Below are 27489 nucleotides of genomic sequence, written 5' to 3'. Positions count from 1 at the left end.
CTGCCAGACTTGCTGAGTTTTTCCAGGTAATTCTGTTTTTATTTTGTTTTGGATTTCCAGTATCCGCAGTAGCTTTTAGCTTTTTGTTTTTACCGTCTTTTCTATGTTCATCGGAGGGAAAGTTCATGTGTCGTAATCATTGAATAATAGAACAGCATAAAGCAGTGATCATTATCCACTCCCACTCCCTGCCAGTCTCTCGTAAAATGCATACGTTCACAACAATAATTCATTTGATTATTTTTAAATGGTTTGCTTTTGTTTAAAAAAAATGTTCATCTGATTTTATTTCTTAACTCGGATTGATAGCCTCAATGTTTTTTTACACCCTCGCAACCCCTGAATTCCATCTGGCTGTGTAATATTGGCCAGTTGTGATTGATTGTCCTAGGGAACCAATAGGATGTGGAGCTCAGAGGCCAGTGGACCAAGGGAGCAGTGAGTTCTGTAACAAATTGCCTGGCTGGAGCGCTGGATTCTGAGTTAACCAGTCAAATGAGTCAGTGTGAACCCCTGGTAAACAATTTATCTTTTAAAAAATAACTCAATTTTATTTTATTAACAAAACCGTTTAACTTTTGTCAGTATTTTGTTTTTCTGGAGCTCCTATTATGAGTGTCACGCTCTTCAGTGCCAAGTGGACCACGTTTTTAAAGATCATTCCTTTCCCCCGTTCCACATTGCTGTTAATTAAAGATACAGATATTGATTCCCCTTCATTGTAGAACAATTTGTGATACTTAGAAGGATAAATCCCACCCTTCTACACATTTATTTATTAAAGAAACATCTTTCCTGTAATTACTGAACCACATTCTGTACTGGGGAAGATGCCTCGTGGCTCCAACCTTTAAAGTTCTCATCCTTTTGCTCAATTCCCTCCATGGAGTCACCCCTCCCTATCTCTGTGACCTCTTGCAAATTTATTACGAAGAAACTGTTTTCGGCATCAGAAGGCAGTTCAAGTTAAAGGTAATTGGCATAAGAACCAGAGGTGACATGAGGAAAAATATTCTGACATGAGTTGTTATGATCGGAATCCCACTGCCTGAAAGGGTGGTGGAAGCAAATTCAATTGTGGCTTTCAAAAGTTAGAAATTCTTGAATTGGTAAAAATTGCACATCTACAAGGAAAGGGCAGGAAAGTGGAGCCAGCATGATGGGCTGAATGGCTTCCTTCTGAATTGTACAATTCTCTGATTTTGTGAGTACAATGTTCCTCCAATTCTGATTTCTTACTCCCCAAAAATCTACTCACAGGTGTGTAGTTTGGGTTCCTCCAGGGCCACGCAGCTCTAGATCTCATTACAGCCTTGGGACAAACATGCACAACAGAGCTGAATTCTTGAGGTGAGTTGAGATTGGCTGCCCTTAACATCAGGGCAGCATTTGACTGAGTGGGATCGAGGGTCCCAGTAAAACTGAATTCAATGGGAACCGGGATGGAAATCATACGATGCACAAAGGAGGATGTTGTGGTTATTGGAGGTCAATCATCTCAGTGCCAAGACTTGCTGCAAAGTTCCTCAGGGTAGTGCTGAGGCCCATTCATCAATAATCTTTCCTCTGCCATAAGTCAGACTTAGAAATATATCAGTGTTGCTTCGGCATCACTGGGTCCAAATCCTGGAACTCCCTTCCTAGAAACATCTACACCACGTGGACTGCAACGATGGCTCACCATCAACTTCCAAGGACAATTTGGGATGGACAACAAATGCTGGCCTTGCCAGTGATGCCCATATCCCGTGATCAAATTATGACAAGGAAATAAACTGGATTTCGTTGTTCTGAATTTCCATCCTGCACTGACTTTTGTAAACTCCTATTATATGATATTCATTTGGAAGGATTTGCAGGCAGGAAACTCAAACCAAACACCTCATCAAAACCTGACAGATTCACTCAATACATCAGGCGCTGGATATCATTGAAGCTTCAATATAGAAGGAGAATGTTTTGAACAATTGCACAGCCTGAAAAAGCATCGCACCTTTCACAGTGGGGAGAAACTTTGTGTGGACGAAGTTTGAACTGATCATCCAACATGGATAGCCACGCGGACACCGGTACCACGGATAAACTGTGGAAATGTGTGGATTGTAGGAAGGGGTTTGTTTCCCCATCAAAGCTGGAAATTCATCGACACAGTCACATTGGGGAGAGGCCGTTCACCTGCTCTGTGTGTGGGAAGGGAATCATTAATTCATCCAACCTTCTGAGACACCAGTACATTCACAATGAACAGAGTTCAGTCGTTTGTTCTCTGTGTGGGAAGGCAATCAGCCATTCATTGAGCTTTCAGAGACACCAGCAAACTCACAGTGGAGAGTGGCCGTTCACCTGCTCTGTGTATGGGAGGGGATTCACTCAGTCATGCTCCTGGCTGACATATCAGCGAATTCATAAGTGACTGTCGGGGTTGGATTCTGCAGTTGTTGCTGCTGTTAATCATGTTCATGATTGAATTCTTTCATGCTGACAATTGGTGTTTGTTTCTGCTGATGTTAATAAACCACATAACTGGCTGCTGTTTAATATTCTGGGTAAATGTCAAATCGTTGTCAAGCTTTATTTTAAATACATTTTATGTAGATTTTTGTCTTTCACACCTGAGTGTTTAGCATCACCTGGTTGCAGCTCAGTAAGTGTAACCTGAGGGAGGATCATACGACAGGAACAGAACTTCAGCCTGAACACGATCCTTCGGTGTCACAATGAGAGGGATAAATGCCATGTTCGTCTTTCTTGTCTCTCAAGAAATGTATTCCAGCCGCTTCTATGCAGTATGCACAGCCTAATGATGACCAAAGCCAGGTAGTGTGGAGTCAAAGGTCACATACAAAAATGCATTGAAAATCATAAACTCCCTGTAAGTCTGACCCTCTGATATCTGCTTTGTAACCATCGTGTTTCAAAGCTCTGAGGCACCTTTACAAATGTGATTGTTCAACCTAGTCAGGAAGAATGAAAATGTGTTGTTAAATCAGAGATTGGTGTAAAACGGTGCTCTGTTCCTGAGTGAAAATGAAACGGCAGGATTAAGCCTCCAGTTTAAAAATGACTGCGGTGATTATTCTGCGAAGTTTTTAACGAGTTTTTGTGACAGTCCTCAAAGTCCTGAATCTGTCATTTTAGGCCAACATCAAGAACAACTGATATTGATATAGCACCTTTAATGCAGTGAAATAATTGGATTAAATTCTGCAGCAAAACCACAAATGGAGAATTTCATCGGAGTCTGTTAACTGTTGGTACAATTATACAACATTCATTTGATCTTCAGATACAGAAGGACTTACAGCGTTTCCATAAATTCCTTATTTTATTGATGTTATATACCAGGCTTTTATTGCAGTCTTCTGCAGGGTGAGCTGTACCCCCCAATTTACTAATCGATACATTAATAAATATATCACTTAATTACTTCACCATGTCATTGTTCAGTCAGCTAATGAATTAAAGGTTTAATGAACTATGCTACAAAGATTTGTTAATTGGGAATTCTTACCTGTGATTTACTGTAATTCTGCTCCCAAGTTTTAAAATTGGAGCTCTGATTTCTGAGTCCAAATCGTTTATGTAAATACTGAATAACAGTGGTCCCAGCATTTCTCCCTGTGGAACATCATGTCCCACCTTTTACCAGTCTGAGTAGCTACTCTTAACCTCTTCTCTCTGTTTTCTGTTTTGTAAGCAGCTTGTTATCCACAAAAGCATGTACAATCTACCAGGTGACCAAGATGCTGTGTGGAGTGAAGGACCAGGAAGCAGAATGGGTGGAAAGATGGCTACAAAACCGAAATGAGAGGGTTAGCTTTACAAGGAGTTTGCCATGATCTTTCCATCCATTCTGCTCTGTGTACTGACCTTTACCGAGACCATCAATGTAAAGGGAATTAGCATCATGTGTACTGCCAAGTGGAAAGTAGAGGCTGCAATTTACCAAGGACGTTGTCCTGTGTTGTATACTATCTCCCACCAGAGCTGATAACCCAGGGTGGCAATAGACAGCTCATTGTTAACAATTTGCGTTTGTTTCTGTCCCAGGTATTCTTCAATATTGATTTAAAGTTCAGAGAAACATAGAAAATAGAAGCAGGAATCGGTCATTCAGCCGTTCGAGCCTGCTCTGCCATTCAATATGATCAGGGAAAGAGTAGGTCCCATAAGGGACAAAGGGGGCAATCCATGGGTGGAACCAGAGGACATCGCTAGAGTGTTGAATGAATACTTCATGTCCATCGTCACCCAAGAGAATGAGGATGAGGGTATCGAACTCGGGGAGAGAGACTGAGGTCCTTAAGCAAATTGATATAGGGAGTGACAAGGTATTGGAGATGTTGGCAGGCTTAAAAGTGGACAAATCTCCAGGTCTGGATGATTTATGTCCCAGACTGCTAAGGGAGGCAAGGGAGGAGATCGCAGAGGTTCTGACCCAAATTTTTAATTCCTCTCTGGTCACGGGGGAAGTGCCAGAGGATTGGAGAACAGCTAATGTGGTTCGCCATTTAAGAAGGGTTGTAGAGATAAGCCAGGGAACTACAGGCCAGTGAGTCTCACGTCAGTGGTAGGGAAACTATTGGAGAAATTTCTGAAGGAGAGTATCTATTTCCAATTTGGAGAGGCAAGGTTTGATCAGGGATAGTCAGCATTGCTTTGTCAGAGGGAGGTCATGCCTAACAAATTTGATTGAATTTTTTGAGGAGGTGACCAGGTGTGTAGATGAGGGTAGTGCAGTTGATGTAGTTTATATGGATTTCAGCAAAGCCTCTGACAAGGAAAATGCACATGGGATGCACGGTAATTTGATAAGGTGGATTCAAAATTGGCTTAGTTGTAGGAGGCAGAGGGCGATGACAGAATGATGCTTTTGTGACTGGAAGCCATTGTCCAGTGGCATACCACAGGGATCAGTGCTTGGTCCCCTATTATTTTTCATTTATATAAACGACATAGATGACTATGTGGGGGTTAGGATTAGTAAGTTTGTGGATGACACAAAGATTGGCCGGGTGGTTAACAGTGAGGTTGAGTGTCTTAGGCAACAGGAAGATATAGATGGGATGGTCAAATGAGCAAATAAATGGCAGATGGAATTTAAACCTGAAAAGTGTTAGGTGATACACTTTGGAAGGAGTAATTTGACAAGGAAGTATTCAATGAATGGCATGGCACTAGGAAGTTCTGAGGAACAAAGGGTCCTTGGCGTGTGTGTCCATCGATCTCTGAAGGCAGAGGGGCACGTTAGTGGGGTGGTGAAAAAGGCATATGGAACACTTGCCTTTATTAATCGAGGCATAGATTACAAAAGTAGGGAGGTCATGTTGGAGTTGTATAGAACCTTGGTGAGGCCACAGCTGGAGTACTGTGTGCAGTTCTGGTCACCACACTATAGGAAGGATGTGATTGCACTGAACAGGGTGCAGAGGAGATTCACCAAGATGTTGCCTGGGATGAAACATATAAGTTATGAAGAGAGTTTGGATAGACTTGGGTTGTTTTCGTTTGAGGAGACAATACTAAGGGGCGACCTGATCAAGGTGCACAAGATTATGAGGGGCATGGACAGGGTGGATAGGGAGCAGCTGTTCCCCTTAGTTGAAGGGTCAGTCACAAGGGGGCATAAGGTCAAGGTGAGGGGCAGGAGGTTTAGGGGGGATGTGAGGGAAAACTTTTTTACCCAGAGGGTGGTGACGGTCTGGAATGCACTGCCTGGGAGGGTGCTGGAGGCGGGTTGCCTCACATCCTTTAAAAAGTACCTGGATGAGCACTTGGCACATCATACCAGTCAAGGCTCTGGGCCAAGTGCTGGTAAATGGGATTAGGAAGGTAGGTCAGGTGTTTCTCATGTGTCAGTGCAGACTTGATGGGCTGAAGGGCCTCTTCTGCACTGTGATTCTGTGATCATGGCTGATCCTCTATCTCAACGCCATAATTCCGCTCTCCCTCCATACCCTTTGATGCCTTTAGAGTCCAGAAACCTAAGCATTTCCTTCTTAAATATATTCAGTGACTAGACCTCCACAGCCTTCGGTTCACTGCTGTCTGCTTGAAGAGGTTTCTACTCATGTCAGTTCTAAATGGCCTACCCCGTATCCTGAGATTGTGACCCCTTGTTCTAGACGCCCCAGCAAGAGGAAACATCATCCCTGCATCCAGCCCTGTCAGAATTTTACTCGTTTCAATGAGATCCCCTATCATTCTTCTAAACTGCAGTGAATACAGGCCTAGTCGGCCCAATCTCTCCTCATTCGACAATCCTGCCATCACAGGAATCAGTCTGGTGAACCTTCACTGCACTCCCTCTTTGAAAAGTATTTCCTTTCTTAGGTAAGGAGACCAAAACTATACACAATACTCCAGGTGTGGTCTCACCGTACAGATGCAGTAACACAAAGGTGGAATTGGATGGCCAAAACTTCTCGCAGTCCCTGCTGGGGAGTTGAATTTCTGGAACATTGTGGCCCTCCTCCCCGGTGTTATTCGGGTTGATTGGTGTGAGGCAAAATGTTATTTACCTGATCGGACAGGTAGTGCCCCCATGTGTGCCTGTGAGTATGTGTGTGGGTGTCTGTGTGTGTGAGTGATGTGTAAAACCTGACATCTGCGCAACCAGACCCCACTTTTTTAGTAAGAACATGCAGTGTTTGCTGTTTTCCAGATCCCTTCCTTTCCCCTCACTATTATCTTCAGGTAATTCACAAATTCCTTGTGCACAACGTCATCTAGCGTACCCATTGTCCCCATGAATCACCTGAGCTGTGAGATAGAGCATGCGCAGTGCAGCTGTTGCGGTTGGAGAGCAGTGCGCAGGCGCAGTGTCGGGAAGTATGGAGCATGTGCAGTGCGATTGATGTCCTTGTGGGAAGAGGCGCCTGTTTGTCTTGGAGAAGCGGAGTCAGAGCGAGGCGGTGGGTGAGAGGATTTGGAAACACTTTGTGGATCTGCAAACCCTGAGGAATAATTATCAGCTCCTGGTTTGCAGCTGCGGGGCTTCTCCCTCCCGGGAACAGGCCCAGGTTAACGGCCGCCATCCTGGGTCAGCGAGTGGAGGATGGTTCACATCAGAGGATGGGGGAGGGGGGACAATAAATAAGAGGTGACACTTTGTGCTGAAATCAATGAGGATCTGATCTGTGGGAAGGAAGGAAACCCTGGGAGGTGGGCGGGAAGGATTCAGAAACACCCGCTGGAGGCCCCAAACCCCCAATAAGACTCATTGATTTTATTGTCAGTCTGCAGACAGGAGCTGGAGAACTGAACCCAGGCAGAGGAGAGGGAGGGAGAAAACTGGGAGTGGAGGAAAGAGATGGTGAGATGGGTTTGGATTTCAGCCCAGGGCGGAGGGAGAGTGTGTGGGACGGGAATATACAGCTTTCGGGGAACAAGAGAGGGAAATATGTTCCATCGAAAATAGAATTGTCTTTTCTGAATTTCTGTCCTGGACTGACAGTGATGACTTTTGCAAACTCCTTTTACATGTTAGATGAGGGTTTTCAGATGGGAAACTTGAACCAAACATCACGTCAAGATCTGACAGAGTCACTCAATTCATTTGAACCTGAGCATCATCGGCCTTCAAATGTGGAAGGATAAATGTTTGTCTCTTCAGTCTGGGGGGGAAGATTTCCAACATTTGTGTGACTAGAAAAGCAGCAAGACACACACACCCGAGTGAGAGTGTTCCAGTGCACTGACTGTGGAAAGATCTTTAACCGGTTACACAGCCTGAGAAAGCATCACATTATTTGTAGTGGGGAGAAACCATAAACGTGTTCTTTGTGTGGATGAGACTTCAACTGATCATCCAGCCTCGAGAAACACAAGGACACTGGCACAATGGGGAAACCGTGGAAATGTGGGGACTGTGGGAAGGGATTCAAATGCCCATCCACGCTAGAAACTCATCGACGTAGTCACACAGGGGAGGGACCATTCACCTGCTCTGTGTGCAGGAAGGGATTCACAGAATTATCCAGTCTCCTGTCACATCAACTCATTCACACTCAGGAGTAGCCATTCAGCTGCACTTTCTGTGGAAAGAGCTTCAGGCGGTCAGGCACTCTCATTACACACCGGCGAGTTCACACAGGGGAAAGGCCGTTCACCTGCTCTGTGTGTGGGAAGAGATTCACTAAGTCATCCAACCTGCTGACACACCAGCGAATTCACATTGGGGAGAGGCCATTCACCTGCACTGTGTGTAAGGAGGGATTCACACGGTCATCCCACCTGCTGATACACCAGCGAGTTCACACTGGGGAGAGACCGTTCATCTGCTCCGTGTGTGGAAAAGGATTTACTGATTCATCCTGCCTCCTGTCGCATCAACGAACTCACACTGAGGAGACCGTTCAGCTGCACTTACTGCGGAAAGAGGTTCAGGAGTTCATCACACCTCATTGCACACCAACGAGTTCACACTGGGGAGAGGCCGTTCACCTGCTCCAAGTGTGGGAAGGGATTCACTAAGTCATCAAACCTACTGACACACCAGCGAGTTCACATTGGGGAGATGCTGTTCACCTGCTCCATGTGTGGGAAGGGATTCATTAATTCATCCAACCCTTTGGCACACCAGCGAGTTCACAAGTGACTGCAGGGACTGGATTATTCTGTTAATCACATCCAGGACTGAATCATTCTGACAGTTCAGCTTTGGTTCTGCTGATGTTAATACCCCCGGTAACTGGGCTTGAGCTTAATATTTGTAACTGTAGCTAAATGTGTTCTAGGGGCTGCAATTTTTAAGAACTGCTGTCTGTGACCTTCCCTGTAGTTCAGGAACTTGCATCAGTAGTTAGTTCAGAACAATATTATGAACTTTTACTTCAACCCTAAATTGATCTTTGGTACGAACTCTACAATTCAGTGACTGAAAGGTTTCACTGATTAACATCTCCAATTAGAAAGTGCTGATTAATCCTTGCTGACAATTCTTACTGACATACATATTACACACAGTGACAACTCCATTATCCACCAGAAAGAAGGGGAACGGGAATTGGTGGAGAATCGAGAGTCCCCAAATATTACCCCTCCCGTCTGGTACAGAAATCCCTCGAGTGGGAATGGAGACAAGTCCAATCCATGTCACGGGCTGTAGGAAAGCACCATCTGTTATCCGTAATAAATCTAAAGTAAGTTGTTGAATATAGTAGAAATAACTCTCTTTTGAAGAAAGACTCCAAAGCAGCTTGGTGCTGACAAGCATGGATAGGACTGTTGTCTAAGGACATGTCTCTAGCACAGGCCCTAAAGCAAGACATTTCTAACCCTGATACAACTGGATCCCATGACCCAGATGTAAAGCAGCTGTCTGTGGTTTTTTTTAAATTCAATTAATTCATAGGATGGAGACATCGCTGGCTCAGCCAGCATTTATTGCCCTTGTTCAGAGGGCATTTTAAGAATCAACCACATCACTGGGGGTCTGGAGTCACATGTAGGCCAGACCAGGTAAGGACAGCAGATTTCCTTCCCTAAAGAACATTAGTGCACCAGATGGGTTTTTTATGACAATGATTTCATGGGCATCAGTTTTTTTTTAATGAATTCAAATTTCACCATCTGCCATGGTGGGATTCAAACCCAGGTCCCCAGAGCATGAATCTGACTCTCTAGAATACCAGTCCAGTGACAATACCAGTACTCCACCACCTCCCCAATGACTGTGTAAAGGTTAACACAGGCTCTTGAGAGGAAAAAAAAATCTCTTTGACCAGGAAGAAAATTCCATATTGATCCATATTGGCTTCAGTACAACACCCACACTTTGGCTCACACCAGCAAGCTGTTCAGAAGAGACTGCTGCCATCAGCAAAAGAGCCCAGCACTTACTCTGCATCATCCATCTGTTTGTTCTCTGGGACAGTAAACTGTTCTCACTCCTTCAGCTTCAAGGGTCTCTTTCTGAAGATGCTCCAGCCATGAGTAGCATGTGGGGTGTTTGTGACATTATGGCAATGACCTGGGACAAGTTGTTTCAACATTCCCATAGGTCCACAAACAAACCCGTGATAACTCCACTAGCATCCACGAAGAGGAAGACCCTTGCCTGGCCAGGAATCTGGACCATCCAGGAACTTCATGCCAGGAAGGGATGACCCGGTGCATTTTCCTAATTGTAACCACCTGGGCCACTATGCCCGTCACCGTCACGATAGGTGCAGTGTGGAGACTGACAGTAACAGTGAGTCCTGCTTTCCCCCTCCCCCTGCACAGGAGAGTCCTGATCCTGTTGATCAGTGGCTGGAAAGAATGGAGGCAGCAATAGAAACTATGTGAATTAGTAACAGAGTTTTGCTGGCTGTCACAGTGTATCAGGTACCCCAGAAACGTATCTCCAGACTCCCAGTGACTTCAGCAGGGCTCCCACAGAGTTGTTTCCCCTCTCTGACACGATAGTGGGAGACCGGTATTCTGCACTATTGATAATGAAGGCCATCAATAATCCACTATCTTCCCCCCGACCCCATGAAAGGTGTGCCCCAAGTTTTATCAGGCTTTGCAGAGGAGTATGAACCCGTCACCTCTGATGATCCTGAGGTCCAGGCAGTTCTCGAATCTGTGCCAGGTGCATTCACATGGTTGTGGAGACATGAGCAAACTGGAAGATATTAGCAGACTGATACATCCTCCCAGGAAGCAGTGTCCTTACCCTGCTGAGAGTATACCATACATTTGAAACACCGCCAAGTCATTGTTAATGAAGGGCATTGCTCGCAAATCTCAAAGATTCAAAAATTCTTTCAAGGAAGAAGCTAAAAAATTTGGAACCAATTGGCATTTAAGCGAAAATGCCACCAACTTAGGGACTGAGAGAAGTGAAACGTTATAATTACTAAGTGAAAGTAAATCTTTATGTACGAATTACAACGCACTTGTACAATTGTAAAAGGCATTGAAAGGTTTGCTTCATGGAAGAAACACTTTAGGTTTCAAGTTATGTTTCAGAGTTGAAACATAACCAGTGGGAAGCTCCACCTCCTCTAACTATTGTTGGTCTAAGAAGGTTGAATCTTTTGTTTAACAGTAAAAGCTAACTTTTTAAATTTTATTTTTCCTCAGTTTTAACACGGTCATTTGGAAAAATACTCGAAGAGAGAATCAAACAAAAGAATAAAATTTGGGCAAAGATAAAAAAAACCAAAATGATTAGAAAAACAAGTTTAAAATGGTAGTTTCATTCATCTTTGATCTGAAGAAGTTATGTAACGTTTCCACAATTGAGCACATTTGAGAATGTTTACTCTGTGCTTTTGCAAACATGCAGAAAAGTTAACCCTTTCCAATGACGTGATGTTTTGAACTAAAAATTTGGCTTTATCCCATTTGTTATCTTTAAAGACAAAGTACTTGAGAATGGGAGTTATCTCCAAACTGATTGCAAGTACCTAGACTTCTTTCTCTGATCCAATTACACCATATTATGAGAATATTAAATTGGATGGCAAAGTTCCTCCATGGCTCATGAATGAGATAGAATGGTAATTAATGCGATGCCCCACTGAGAATAAAAGATAGAGCAAATTATACCACCAAATGGGAATTGGAATAATCCCCTCTCCCTACCTTGGGTATACTTCAATAGAATAGATCAATCTGGTAGCCATGAACATTCTAGTGAAACTCAGAGAAGTTTCGATGGGATGAGTAAATTGATAGCTTTCTTTGTTTGTATCCTTGCCTCTGAACTCTTATGAAAACTGCATTTGATAGTCTGGCCACTACCCAAGGCATCAGAACCATAAGCAATGATCTTCAGTCAGATGCCCGGTTTGATCTTTCAATAAGATCACCTGAAAGTTCAAGAGTGGTTTGTATCAGATGGAGCATATGTGGCATGATACTAGCATACCGATGTGAGTGTGCAGGTGTGATTTTTAACGTTTGAAAAAATTCCGAGGAGACTGCGACCTCCAGCCACAGAGATCAGCATCCCCCTGATCCAGGACCAGTAAACCATTCCGAGGAGACTGCCACCTCCAGCCATGGAGATCAGGTTCCCCCTCTGCATCTCCCCATCCATTTGTCCACACCGGGACCAGTAAACCATTCTCACCTGTTATGGGTTGTATGCTCTTTCTGCCTATTTAACTGATGTATCATATCTAAACTGTTGCTTCTTAATAAAATGTTTTAAGATCACCTACGACTTCGACCCACTTTTTGGGTAATCTGTGACTCCCAGAGTAAAATCTTCCACTCGTCCATGAGAGTAACCGAAGGTATGAGGACTGAAATAATCTGGAGTAATGATGAGGTGTTAGTTGTGGGTCAGTGATTGTATTCTTATATCTGAGTCAGGGGGTTGTGGGTTCAAATCCACATCCAGAAACATGAGCATAAAATCCAGGTTGATATTTTGATGCAATGCTGAAGGAGCACTGCACTGTCAGAGGTCCCATCTTCCAGATGAGACATTCAACAACGGCCCCATCTGCCCTCTCAGTTGGTGTATAAGTTCCAATAATGTTATTCCAAAGAGCAGGGGAGTTCTCCCTGGTGTACTGCTTCATATTTATCCCTCAACAAACATTACTGAACAGATTACCTGGTCAAAGTCACATTCTATTAGTGGGATCTTGGTGTGCATAATTTGGCGACTGCATTTCCTCCATTACAGCAGTGACTACACTTCAAAAGAACTTAATTGGCTGTAAAGCAATTTGGGACATCCTGAAGTTGTGAAAGGCACTATATACATACAAGTCTCCATTAACAAAGGAGAAAAGGCCCAAAAATGGAACAGTCGGTAACAGGACATCAATCAGTCTCCTCCTATCTTAGAGAAATCAAGGACTCGAACACTGTGTTTTTGACACAAAGCTGATTTATTTAACCTATATCCAGAATTTTTAACTCCAACCTAGTTACAGAGATTATTAACATCAACTGAAACAAACTCCAGCTGTCAGAATGAACATGGTAATAGCATAACACATAATAACAGCAGAATCCTAATCCTGCAGTCACTTATGAACTTTCTGGTGTCTCAGCAGGTATGATGAACAAGTGAATCCCTTTGCACACACGGAACAGGTGAATGGCCTCTCCCCAGTGTGAACTAGCTGGTGATTCAGCAGGGTAGATAACTGAGTGAATCCCTTCCCACAGGTGGAGCAGGTGAATGGCCTCTCTCCAGTGTGAGTGCGCTGGTGAATCTGCAGATCCAATTTGCCTTTAAAGCTCTTCCCACAGTCGGAACATTTAAAAGGTCTCATGTCAGAGTGAACTCGCTGGTGTCTCAGCAGGTGGGCTGAAATGGTGAATCCTTTCCCACACTCAGAGCAGGTGAATGGTCTCTCCCCAGTGTGAGTTCTCTGGTGTTTCAGCAGGCTGGATGACTGAGTGAATCCCTTCCCACACACAGAGCAGGTGAACAGGCTCTCCTCAGTGTGAATTTGTTGGTGCATCAGCAAAACCTTTTTGCTTTTAAAGCTCTTCTCACAGTCAACACATTTAAAAGGTCTCATGTCAGAATGAATAAGATGGTGTGACGTGAGGTCGGTTACTTGACTGAATCCCTTCCCACACTCGGAGCAGGTGAATGGTTTCTCCCCAGTGTGAGTTCTCTGGTGTTTTTGTAAGCTGGATGACTGAGTGAATCTCTTCCCACATATGGAGCAGGTGAATGGTCTCTCCCCGGTGTGACTGCGTCGATGAATTTCCAGCACGGACGGGGATCTGAAGCCCTTCCCACAGTCGCCACATTTCTACAGTTTCTCCGTGGTGCCAGTGTCCTCGTGTCTCTCCAGGTTGAATGATCAATGGAAGCCTTGTCCACACACAGAACATGTGCACGTTTTCTCCCTGCTGTGAATGGTGTGATTTTTTTTTCAGGCTGTGTAGCTGGTTAAAGCTCTTTCCACGGTCCGTGCACTTAGGCACTCTCACTCGGATGTGTGTGTGTCTCGGTACTTTTCCAGTCACACTGATGGTTGAAATCTTTTCCAACAGACAGAACAGACAAACATTTCTCCTTCCACATTCAATGGCCAATGATATTCAGGTCCTGATGAACCGAGTGACTGTCAGATCTTGACATGATGTTTGATTTGAGATTTCTCTCTGCAAATCCTCCCATTCTAATATCCTGTAAAAGGAGTTTACATAAGTCATTACTTTCAGTGCAGGCTAGAAATTCAGGACAGATTATTCTAGTTTCTATGGAACATTTTTTCCTCTTCCTTGTTTCCTCCAAGCATGTTGCCCAATCAAACTAAAATAAACCAAAATCAGCAACAAATCCCAACAAAAGCAAAGGGAACTTTCCCAGCTAAACCAGAATGTTGTTTCCAGTGACTGAGACACTCTGTACCCTGAGGTGCCCACCAGTTGTGGAATGTACCAAGCGTACCAGTGGACACTGTTCCCTCTCCAGGACCACCTGGGCACAGACAAGTCCACGGAAAAGAGGTTGGTGGCCAGAGTGATTCCCCCCACCACCCTCCCCATGGGACTCACCCATCCTGGATCTACAAATGACTGTTTTAACCAGGCCCAGGAGCAGGTCCAGGGGGTCACGCTCAGTACAAGCATGAGATACTGGATATTAGAGACTGTAAGATCATACTTTGTGAAACTGGCCACAAAACTCTGTTAAGATAGCTGCAACTTAACATGTGACTACGGACATTAAACTGTGGACAGTGTTCGATTCCATGGCCAATATTTGGTTAAACATGGACCTGAATAAGGGAACTTCACAGACAGCTGTGAAGTTTAAACATCTCACTGTGTCAGGATGAACAGGCATGTGGGGAATATGAAGTCTCTATACTGTTGGTCTCAGAGTGCCATATCAAACAAAGGAGGATATTTGAGCTCAAGGATGGGCAGAGATAAGAGTGAATGACCATTATCAACTTCTTTTGTTTCTTGGCGGTCTGGACCCCAGAAGTGTTAACCCTGCAGTCTTGTGACTGGAATTAACTGTCAGTGACTGCAGTACAATACAACCTCAACAAAGACATCTGAGGCACCAGGAAACATCTGAAACAACTGAACCATCATAGCTGAAGGTCTACCAATGCAGCCAAAGTACTGTACTTGTTCCAGCTTTCAAGTCTACCTGAGACCCAATCTCCTGGCTGTTCATCGACAAGAGGATGCACAGTTTGATCATAATTATTTGCTTCTAAAAGACCTTCACTCCAACTAAAGGATCAACTCAGCGAAGAAGACAACAGGCCCGTATTAATATAAAGATTGAGTTATAAATTCCATTTTTATAATTATGGCTTTAACTTCATCTGTATCTAACTTGTGTGTGTGAGATACTGTGAGTGAGAAGAGTGATTGAGATGTTGCATTTAAACATCCAGGGCAAGAGTGTGACAATAAATAACCAGCTTTACTTTTAAAAATCACCAGAAAGCCTGCTGCTGGAATTTATTTTTAATTAAGAAAAATCACTCAGAAGGTAAGGAAATGACACACAAACATCCTGATTATGGACTGGAAGGGACCACCTAAATTCTGTCTGTAACAATGTGAAGATCCTCTGACTTACCCACCCGCACCCCTCCACACTAGGCAGTCAAAGATTAGGAGCCTCGGGCTGAAGTGTAACCAAAAGTTGTGTAACTCATTCCAGTAACAATACGGGGACTGCAGCTTCTCACACTGAATATATACATGCCACTATAAAACAGAACCAACGTTGGGACCCGGTTGGGAACACAAATCCTGAAACCCCGCCCACTTTGTTACATCACCAAGATGGCCGCACATTCACACTGCCCCCTTGAATCAAGATGGCGGCCGTTAACCTGGGCTTGTTCTCGGGAAATAGACTAAAAGCTGCAAACGCGGGAGCTGCAGGTCCGTATTCCAGATTTGAGAGCTTCACCAGGCATTTAAAAACCCTCCCTGTCCACCCGCCGACTCCACCGCTGCTTCTGCGTTTCCGTTTTCTTACCGACTGCAAATGAGACAAAGAAGCATCTCTCCCCATCGTCATCCCTCGTGTTGCGCATGCACCCGACACTGCACCTGCGCACTGCTCTCCTGTGGCGTGGATAGGGGACATTCACTACCGCTCAGAATGCTGGGTATAGACTCCGCCATCGAAAATCAAATAAGCGAACTCATTTTTCGCTGTGATGTAGAGATTGGAGCAGGGTATCGCAATGAATAACATTCGGATCAAATCCCACTGTATTTCTGTCTCTGGCCATCGCAACTTTCCATCTGGTCTTCGACCTTCCTCTTCTTCCTGACAGTCCCATGTCCATCACTCGCCTCACCACATTTCCTCTCTCTCCACAGTAGATGACCAGGCCATTTCAATCTCTTCTCAGCTACTTCCTTTGATGCTTCCACAATCTTCACTGACCCCCTGATGTACTGGTTCCTGATCTTATCCTTTCTTGTCACTCCACACATCCATCTCAGTATCTCTATCTCATTAGTATCCAGTCATTGTTCTTCTCTTCTTGAGATTGCCCAAGTTTCTGCTCTGTATAACAAGGCTGGTCTCACAACTGCCCTGTAGATTCTTCTTTTTCAATTTTCTATCAAATCACACTGCACCGCACTTCTTCCAATTACACCAAACAGAGCTAATCCATTTCCAAATTTCCATTCTTCCATCTCCTGTCATCACTGACCCCAGGTACTTGAAGCTACTTACATTCTCCAAGCCTTTGCCCCTAATCTTACGCCTTCACTCTGATTCTCTTCCCTAGACTCGAACTGACAGTCCATGGATAAAAACAAAATGCTGCGGATGCTGGAAATCTGAAACAAAAACAGAAAATGCTGGAAAAACTCAGCAAGTCTAGCAGCATCTGTGGAGAGAGAAACAGAGTTAATGTTTCAAATCCGAATGTCCCTTCTTCAGAGCTCTTCTGACAGACCATAGATTGGGTCTTTGGTTCACTAATGTCCTTTAGGAAAGTAAACTGCTGGCCTTACCCTGTTTGGCCTACATGTGACTCCACTCCCACAGCAATGTGGTTGACTCTTAACTGCCCTCTGTAATGACCGAGCAAGTCAGTCAGTTCAAAGACAATTAGGGATGGGCAACAAATGCTGGTCTTGTCAGCGACTCCCACATCCCAAGAAAGAATAAAAACAAAACTAATCGTCATACCTGTGCCTTCCAGTGCATTTCTCCAGTTCCCCAGATATTGATACAAACATATGAATTAGGGGCAGGAGTAGGCCACTTAGCCCATCAAGCCTGCTCCTCCATTCAATAAGATTATGGCTGATCTGAATGTAACCTCACCTCCACATTCCCACCTACAACTCCCCGCCCCACCAAGATAACCTGTCATCCCCTTGTTAATCAAGAATTTATCTAACTCTGCCTTAAACATATTCAAAGACTCTGCTTCCACTGCATTTAGAAGAAGAGAGTTCCAAAGATTCATTACCCTCTAAGAGAAAGAAATTCTCCTCATCTCTGACTTAACTGAGCCACCCCTTATTTTTAAACAGTGTCCCCAAGTTTTGATTCTCCCACAAGAGAAAACATCCTTCCACATCCATCCTGTCAACACCCCTCAGTATCCTGTATGTTTCAATCAAGTCACCTCTTACTCTTTTAAACTCCAGTGAATACAAGCTCACTCTGTCCAATCTTTCCTTATAAGATGACCTGCCCATTCCAGGTATTAGTCCAGTAAACCTCCTCTGTATTGCTTCCATTTACATCTTTCCTTAAAAAGGAGACCAATACTACACACAGCACTCAAGATGTGGTATCACCAATGCCCTGTGTGGAAGAATAAAATACATCTACAGGTCAACTAAGGGTTAAACAGTTAGCACCATAGTGGAATACTACAGCACAGTTCCCTCTTTTGTTCTAGCAGGCACACCTGCAGCTGCCAGCTAATTGAGCGGGAGGGGAGAAAGGGGAGTGTCATGGGCAGGCTTCCTGGAGTCCTTGAGACGGGGCTGGGATGTCTGCCCCCAACACAAGGAGACAGGATCAAGCAATGGTCATCTGTTCTCTAGAGTGTACACCCCCTAGCACTAAAGATAAGGTCAAGCATGGTTATCTATTCTCTGTCTCACTTTTTATTACTACGTGAGCTTCCCCCAATATCCTGTATAGTCATAAACTTAGAATAGACTAATTGTGTGACAATGATTCTCAATGTAATTGATCATTGAAAGTTAGACAGTCTTATCACCTTCAAGCTCTTTGATATGTACAACCTCTACAATAAATATGTGTGTGCTCTGATGCTTCTTCAGAGTGTCAGCTAGCTCCATTGTATGCTGCTGGGCTCTCCGTGATATCACAATTTAATAAAGGCTTCCGAGACAAACCTCCTGGGTCTGAGTGTTCACTCCGTTTTCCATGACACCCTGTATAATTGGACAATAACCTCTCTACTATTGTATTCAATTCTCCACGCAATAAACAATAACATTCTATTAGCTTTCCTAATTGCTTGCTGCACCTGCTTGTTAACCTTTTGCGATTCATGCAGGGACACCCAGATCTCTCTGCATCTCAGAGCTCTGCAATCTCTCATCATTTAGATAATATGCTTTTTTACTTTTCCTGCCAAAAGAGACAATTTCATATTTTCCCACATTATGCTCCATTTGCCAGATCGTCGCCCACTCACTTAACCTAACCTTTGTAACCTCCTTATATCCTCTTCACAACTTACTTTCCTACACACTCAGTCATGTTCTCATCATCCTCACCACATTGCTCAATGTCATCTGCAAATATAATTGACCATTCCATTTCCTGTTATACTTGCTCAGTTAGAACATCCGTGGCCATCTGGAAGAGGAAGGGGTTCAGTGTCCATCCTTGATGCAATTCAACTTTGACGTTGAAACTCTCTCTCCCTCCATAATGCTTCTCACTCTTGCCTTGGCACTCCTTGGACATGTCCTGTAATAGTCGTACATGCTCCTCAGGGACTCCATGAACCCACCCTCCACCCAGGGACTCAGTCATCCACCCTGCTGACACATCGGCGAGTTCACAAGTGACTATGGGGATTGAAATCTGTGGTTACTGTTGCTGTTAACCCTGTTCAGGATTGAATTCTTTCATTCTGACAGCTGGAGTTTGTTTCTGCTGAAATATAATTGTGCAAAGATGGGTAGCAGCTTATAAGACTGGATGGAATTTAAAAAAAGAAAAGAATGACTGAAAGATTAACAAAGAGAGAAAAAGTCGAGTACGAGAGAAAATGAGGTAGAAATATAAAGACAGATAGTAAAAGTACATATTGATATTTAAAAATGAAAAGAGTTAACAAAGTGAAGGTTGCTCCTATAGAAAGTGAATCTGGGGAGTTAATAATGGAAAATAAGGAGATGGCAGATGAACTGAACAGATATTTTGCATCGTCTTCACTATGGAGGATACAAGTAACATGCCAGGAATGGCTTTCAATCAGGAATTGGAAGGGAGGGAGGAGCTCAAGAAAATTACAATCACCAGAGAAGTGGTACTGAGCAAATTGTTGGAGCTGCGGGCTGACAAGTCTCCCTTTCCTGATGGATTTCATCCTCGGGTCTTAAAAGAAGTGGCTAGTGAGATAGTTGATGCATTGGTTTTAATTTTCCAAAATTCAATAGATTTGGGGAAGGATAGGAAAATCAGATAGGAAAATAGGAAATGTTACTCCTTTATTCAAAAAGGGAGGGAGACAGAGAGCAGGAAACTATAGGCCAATTAGCTTAACATCTGTCATAGGGAAAATGTTAGAAGCGTTATTACAGAGCACTTAGATAACTTCAAGTTTAATCAGGCAGAGTCCACAAGGTTTTGTGAGAGGGAAATCATGCTTAACCAATTTGTTGGGGCTCTTTGAAGAAGTAATAGGTGCTGTGGATAACAGAGAACTGGTGGATGTATTGTACCTATATTTCCAGAAGGCATTTGATAAGGTGCCTCATTAAAGGTTATTGCGGAAAATGAAATCTCATGGTGTAGGGGGTAACATATTGACATGAATATAAGATTAGCTAGCTAACAGGAAACAGAGAGTAGGCATAAATGGGTCTTTTTCTGATTAGCAGGATGTGATGAGTGGTGTACAACAAGGATCAGTGCTGGGACCTCAACTCTTTACAATTTATATAAATGATTTGGATGAAGGAACCAATGGTATGGTTGCTAAATTTGCTGATGACACACAGGTAGGAAAATAAATTGTGATAGGACATAACGAGGCTACAAAAGGATACAAATAGGTTAGGTGAGTGGACAAAGATCCGGCAAATGGAGTATAACGTGGGAAAATGTGACATTGTCCATGTTGGCAGGACGAATAAAAAAGGAGCATATTATTTAAATGGTGAGAAATTGCAGAGCTCTGAGATTCAGAGGGATCTGGGTGTCCTAGTGCATGAATCGCAAAAGGTTAGTGTGCAGGTACAGCAAGTAATTAGCTAAGCTGAAAGAATGTTATCGTTCATTGCAAGGGAAATTGAATACAAGAGTAGGGAGGTTATGCTTCAGTTATACAGATGATCCCACATCTGGAGTACTATGTGTAGTATTGGTCTCCTTATTTAAGGAAGGATGTAAATGCATTGGAAGCAGTTCAGCAATGGTTTAGTAGATCAATACCAGGAATGGGTGGGTTGTCTTATGAGGAAAGGTTGGACAAACTAGGCTTGTATCTGCTGGAGTTTAGGAGGGTAAGAGCCAACATGATTGAATAATAAATTTAGTAAATAGGTGCAGACTGTTTATTGGATTGGATGGTGGAGCAGGAAAAACCTCACCATTCTGATCTTCATTGTGTGTGAATTTACATTCAAAACTCATCGGCAACCTGACTACATCAGCTGAGATCAGCTCAGACCAGGGATTCTGTATGTAGTCTGTGAGCAAATAACAGTGGTTAAGAACATAATCGTGGACAAATGTATCTCAACTTCTATTTTCATAAATGTGATTAGCAAATGAGTTCACAATACCTTCTTACTCAAGTTCCTGTGCCGTATACCCCCGTGTTCATTCAATCCACTTCCTGAAATATATAAAATAAATCTTATCTCTCTCAGCAGAATGGGGAGAGTTCTACGTGTTGGTTGAACTGCTGCTTATGAGGCTTACACTGTTATGAAACCCTCTAGTGCTGTCCCAGGGTGACACAGCTCCTCCACATATCACTGAACGAGGCAGCACGCCAGCGAGCTTCCTTCCTTAAAATGTTACAAAGCTGCTCCCCCAATCACACATTTGTCTCCGCAGCAGCAGCAAGTTCAGGAGAGACAGAATCTGTGACTGGAGGAGCTGCTGCTCACAGATTCCGTCTCCCGCAAAATTTTTTTCTTCCAGTGGTTGTCCCTGTGATTGAATTTTCACGGACTTTTTTGGGGTGAATTTGCCCACTGCCCCTATGTATTTTGAACCCTGGTTCCGAATTACTGTCAGTCTGATTTTAAGGCTTCCTGGATTAATGCAATTAAATCAAATCTGTAATAATCCATATCCCCATTTGAATGACAGATTTTAATATGATTGTTCAATAAAGGAAACACATCATTTAAATAAAAGCTGCGGATGCTGGAAATCTGAAACAAAAACAGAAAATGCTGCACAAACTCAGCAGATCTAACAGCATCTGTGGAGAAAAAAAAAATAAACGTTTTGAGTTCTTATGACTCTTCTTCAGAGCTAAAGAGAAGTGAAATGTAATTAAACTGAAACTGTTTAAGGCGGTGGAGGTGGATGGAGGGCCAGTGATAGGTGGAGGCAAAGGAGAGATTGCCAGAGATGTCATGGACAAAAGGACAAAGTGGTGTTAAAGATAGTGATACTGGCTAAAGGAAGTGCTGGTGGCATTAAGGTCAGAGAGCAGAATGTGATAATAGCAGGACAAGGGTAAGCACTCTGGAAAGAACAACATGAACAAGTGACAGATGGCCTTTGTGGGGGGAGGGGATGGTGGCAGGAAAAATGATTGAAAATCGGATAAAACAATGAATAAAAATGAATTTAAATAAAAATAAATGGATAAAAATTAAAAATTGAGAAAGGAGAATGAATATTGAAAAAAGGGGATACAAAGGGGGTGGGGATGGAGGAGAGAGTTCATGGTCTGAAGTTGTTGAACTCAATGTTAAGTCCAGAAGGCTGTAAAGTGCCTAATCGGAAGATGAGGTGTTGTTCCTCCAGTTTGCGTTGGGCTTCACTGGAACATTGCAGCAGGCCAAGGACGGACATGTGGGCATGAGAGCAGAATGGGGTGTTGAAATGGCAAGCGGCAGGAAGGTCTGGGTCATGCTTGCGGACAGACCGAAGGTGTTCCACTTCTATCCAGCTTCACCTGCTCCACCCCCCTGAAACAGTTTAACTTTAATTACAAAACAAAAACAATAATACCTGGAAAAACTCAGCAGGTCTGGCAACATCTGCGGAGAGGAGCACAGTTAACGTTTTGAGTCCATATGACCCTTCAACAGAACAACTCGAAGCGTTAACTGTGCTCCTCTCCGCAGATGCTGCCAGACCTGCTGAGTTTTTCCAGGTATTTTTGTTTTTGTTTTGGATTTCCAGCATCCGCAGTTTATTGCTTTTAACTTTAATTACATTTCACTTCTCTTCAGCTCTGAAGAGTCATAAGGACTCAAAATGTTAACTCTGTTTTTCTCTCCACAGATGCTGTTAGACCTGCTGAGTTTTTCCAGCATTTTCTGTTTTTGTTATATATCATTTAAACCTGATTCAGCACATCTCCTCATACTACAAGAGATTGTCTTTGAGATCAGTTGTTCCTTTCTCGTCTGTAGTTCTGAATGATGACAATATTAGCCTTCTCCCTAACCTATCCTAACCCTTCTGTTGGTTCATTTATTGAAACTCTCCTTGTTCTAATGGTGATATTCCCTGTCTGTCCAGTTATTCCTTTAAATCAGCCCTTGAATTGTTTGTACATTGTTTCATCATGTTCCCACATTTCATTAAAAAATGTTGAAATGATTGCTCCACACCCACAGGGTTTCATCTGTTTAAAGCCACAAACAGAAAGGTCCAGTTTTCTCCTGGAATTTGATACAAATCAGCTTTCAAAATGATGCGCAGTCCCAGCCAATGAGGGAGATCCGGACTCAGCTCCTCCCCTCATTCTCTCCAATTGGTTGGAGGACCAGCTGCTCCTGCTTGGTCCTCCAGTCCTGCCTCCTCCTCCTATTGGCCCAGAGTTGCCGTCAATCATCCAGCATGCCGAGCATGCGCAATGGGATTGCTGCGGCTGGACATCAATGCGCATGTGCCATCCCACCCAGCGTTCTGAGCATGTGCAGTACGAGAAACGGCGACTGAGAGACGTATCTTTCCTGGATCCACAATCGGTAAAGAGGGAAATGGTGGGGCCGAGAGAGCGATGGATCCGGAGGATGGGCGGGAAGACTTCGTAAATATGCTGTATAATTTGCAAATCCCGAAAAAAAGTTTACCGGTCTCCCGTTAGCACCGAGCGGGGCCTCAACTCTCGGCGATCGGCCCGGGTTAACGGCTGCCATCTTGTCAATGTGCAGCAGGGCGCATGCGCGGTCATCCCTGTCCCTGTCAGCAGGAGAAGAGAATGTTGTGCATTTCTATCCTGGACTGACAGGGATGGATTTTGGAAACTCCTTTTACAGGGGGTTAGAAGGGGAGGATTTACACACAGCAAACTCAAAGCAAAGATCACATCAAGATCTGACAGAGTCACTCGATTAATTAGAACCTGAATATCATTGGCCTTTGACTGTGGAAGGGATAAGGTTTGTCTATTTTGAGCATGGGAAATTTTGAACATTTGTGTGACTGGATAGAGGAGAAACCATGGAGAAATTTGAAAACAAGGATGCAAATTTTAAAATTAAGCTGTTGCTTAACTGGGAGCCTGGATCGGTCAACGAGCAGAGTGGTGATGTGTGCAAGGGACATGGTGTGAGTAACGATACAGAGTTTCAAAAATGGTTGAACTGAGGCAGAGGAAAACTCAGGTGATGTTCCTGAGGAGGATCCACCCTATCACAGACATTCCCTTTTATTCTCTCCTTACCCCTTACACTGACTGAGAACTTATTACATTTCTATCTTTCCTCAGTTCTGATGGAAGGTCTCAATGTGAAACATTAACTCTCTTTCTCTCCAAAGATGCTGCCTAACCTGCTGAGTGTTTCTGATTTTTTCTGATTTTATTGCTGTGATGGAAATAGGTGATCATGTGGATATGCAGTTGGAAGCACAGCTGGGGGTGAAATACGACAACGTTTGTGAACAGCCTCACACAAATGGTAGAGAGAGGGATGGAGTCAGTAGAGTTTGTGGAGGGGACTGAAGACAATGGCTCCTGTCTACCAATATTTAAAAGGGGGAAATTTCTGCTCATCCAGTACTGGATGTCAGACAGGTTTGGATGTTGTGTGACTTCGAGATGATGGCGTTCGCGTATACCTGCTGGTCCCACTAGGCTGTGGAGGTTGAGGGTTCGGGGGGTTTTGTCAAATTTTTGGTTGAGTTGTAGATATATAACATCCCTTTCCTTTGCCCTCAGCCTCTCCCACATCTCTCCCTCCCTCTTTCTCTCTCTCCTCTGGAGAGAGGCCAGAGTTTTGTGTAGGTCCAGACTGGGTGCCAGGTTCCCTTCCCTGAAGGACATTAGTGAACCAGTTGGGTTTTTATGACAATCCAGCAGTTTTCATGATCACTTTTTCCTAGTGCCGGCCCCACAAATGACCAGATTCATTCAGCTCAATTTCACAACCTGCCTTCGTGTTTTTGTGGGTTCTCTCTCACTCCCTTTTTTCTGTTTTAAATCAATTTCACAGGGTATTAGAAGGGGAGGATTCGCAGTCAGGAAGCTCCAGCCAAACATCATATCAGGATCTGATGGAGTCGCCCAGTTTATCTGAATATCATCAGATTTTGAACATGGAAGGAAAAAGTACCATTCACAGTGGAGAGAAACCATATACGTGTTGTGTGTGGGGGCGAGGCTTCAGCCGATCAGCTGGCCTGTCAAAACACAAGCACAGTCACAGTGGGGAGAAACCATGTAAATGTGGGGACTGTGGGAAGGGATTCAATTACCCGTCTGAGCTGGAAACCCATCGACGCATTCACACTGGGGAGAGGCCATTCAGTTGCTGTGTGTGTGGGAAGGGATTCACTCAGTTATCCCATTTGCTGAGACACCAGCGAGTTCACACTGGGGTGAGGCCATTCACCTGTTCCAAGTGTGGGTGCAGATTCACTCAGTTATTCAACCTGCTGACACACCAGCGAGTTCATACTGGGGAGAGGCCATTCACATGCTCAGAGTGTGGAAAGGGATTCATTCAATTATCCCACCTGCTCAAACACCAGCGAGTTCACACTGGGGAGAAACCGTTCATCTGCCCTGAGTGTGGGAAGGGATTCATTCAGTCATCTAACCTGTTGACACACCAACGAGTTCACACTGGTGAGAGACCTTTTAAATGCCCAGACTGTGGGAAGTGCTATAAAGGCTCCTGGGAACTAATGTCCCATCAACGTGTTCACACTGATGAGATACCATTCAGGTGCTCTCACTGCGGGACTGGATTTAAGACATCATCTGACCTCGCTAAACATCAGCGAGTTCACACTGGGGAGAGGCCATTCACCTGCACTGAGTGTGGGAAGGGATTCACTCGATCATCCAACCTGCTGACACATCAGCAAGTTCACACTGGGGAGAGGCCATTCATCTGCCCTGTGTGTAAGAAGAAATTTGCACACTCATCCAGCCTGCTAAGACATCAGCGAATTCACAAGTAACTATGGTGATGGGATTTTGCTGTTATTCATGTCCAGAACTGAATCGTGTTTATTTTGGTCTCTTTCAGATTATGTTTATAAACGCCATCCCAGAAATAATAATGTGTATGAAGTCATATAAATCATCCTTGTGTTAAACATACTGTCTTGAATCTTTTTAATATCTCTAACTCAAATTTGTTCCTCTTGAGGGCTCTCCCTCTCCCCTGTCTCCTCCACCCTCATCTCCATGAAGTGTGAGGAGCTCATGGAGCATCATTGTCACTAAGATTGAGACAATCCGATCAGCTGTCTCTGCTGCTTCCCTCCCTTCCACTAGCCCACCGGGCTGAACTGTCTCTAAAACTCCCCGTTGCCTGAGCCCTGAACTCACACCTTTCTCCAGTTTCTCTCTCAGCTCCCCTCCTACCCTCTCAAAGCTCATCTTATCCCTAAGACCCAGCTCCTACACCATCGATCTTATGCCCACCAAAGTGCTGATTACCCAACTTCCCCATGTTCGCTGACATTGTTAAGTTTTCTCTCTCTTCAGGTACTGTTCCTCTCTCCTTCAAATCTGCCATCATCACCCTCTCCTCAAAACACAAACTCTGACTCCATCGTACTTGTAATCTACTGCCTCATCTCCAACCTCCCTTTCCTCTCAAAGTCCAAGAGCAGTTTGTCATTTCCCGAATTTGTGTCCATGATTCTCTGTTTGAATCCCACCAATCAGGTTCCTGCCCTGCCTCAGTACTGAACCTGCTCTTATCAAAGTCACAAATGACATCCTATGTAACTGTGACAAGGATACACTCTTCCTTCACGACCTGTCTTCAGCCTTTGACAAGGTCGACCACATCATTCTGCTCCATCACCTCTCCCCTGTCGTCCAGCTGGGTGGGGCTGCTCTCTCCGGGTTCCACTCTTCTCTGTTGAATCAGAGTCAGAGAATCACTTGTAATGTCTTCCCTTTCCAATCCCACAGTTACCTCTGGTATCCCCAAAGAAATCACCTCGGTCTCCTTTTATTTCTCATCAACCTGCTTCCAATGAAATCATCATCTGAAAACACTCTCAGTTCTCATATTTACACTGACAGCTCCCAGATCTACCTCACCACCAACTCTCTCGACTTCACTTTTGTTAAATTAGGGTAGTTTGTTTGATATCCAGTGATGGATGTGCAGAAATTTTCTCCAATTAATTATTGGGAAGACTGAAGTAATTGTTTTCATTCCCTAGCTACCAACTCCATTCCTCTCCCTGATAACTGTCTGAGGCTAAACTGGACTTTTTGCACATTTGATGTCATATTTGACTTCGACATGAGCTTCTGACTCGGGTTTGTGTCCCAGTGATTTTCCAGTCATGCTGATGATTTAAATCTTTTCCCACAGACAGAACAAACATTCCTCCTGCAATAATCAGAGGCTGATCCTACATGAATTAAGTGATTCTATAAGATCTTGTTGAGATTTTTGGTTTGAGTTTCCCATCTGCAAATCCTCTCCCTTCTAATATCTCATAAACAGAGTTTACAAAAGTCATCACTGTCAGTACAGGACAGAAATTCAGAACAGAGAATTCTAGTTTCTATGGAACATTTTTCCCCTTCATTCCCCCAAACCTGTAAATCTCTGTCCCACACACTCCTCTCCCTCTCTGCTCATTATTCCACATTCAGTGTCCTGTCTCCTACTTATTCTTTTCTCCTCTCAAGATTCTCTCTCCTCCTGTCCTTAAACTGGTGACTCAGGCTGTGGATC

The 27489-nt window shown here is 43.9% G+C and overlaps 2 protein-coding genes and 1 long non-coding RNA gene across 3 annotated transcripts in view; 2 read left to right on the top strand and 1 right to left on the bottom strand.

Annotated features, from left to right (window-relative positions):
• Positions 1-27489, bottom strand: part of LOC144697346 (uncharacterized) — a 407771-nt gene that overhangs the window by 376636 nt on the left and 3646 nt on the right. The gene's annotated exons all lie outside the window — the stretch shown is intronic.
• LOC144697616 (uncharacterized) lies at positions 10017-12153 on the top strand. Its single transcript, XR_013580406.1, has 2 exons — positions 10017-10286; positions 10330-12153. It is a non-coding gene; the product is annotated as an uncharacterized LOC144697616 (long non-coding RNA).
• LOC144697615 (uncharacterized) lies at positions 24258-25879 on the top strand. The gene is made up of 2 exons (XM_078569646.1): positions 24258-25262; positions 25346-25879. The coding sequence occupies exons 1-2, from the start codon at positions 24830-24832 to the stop codon at positions 25372-25374; spliced, it is 462 nt and encodes a 153-aa protein (XP_078425772.1). The 5' UTR covers positions 24258-24829; the 3' UTR covers positions 25375-25879.

Source organism: Cetorhinus maximus, chromosome 23, assembly GCF_964194155.1.
Source record: "Cetorhinus maximus chromosome 23, sCetMax3.hap1.1, whole genome shotgun sequence".
Lineage (NCBI taxonomy): Eukaryota > Metazoa > Chordata > Chondrichthyes > Lamniformes > Cetorhinidae > Cetorhinus > Cetorhinus maximus.
Note: the sequence above shows the minus strand (reverse complement) of the source record. Positions and strands in the feature narration are given on the sequence as shown.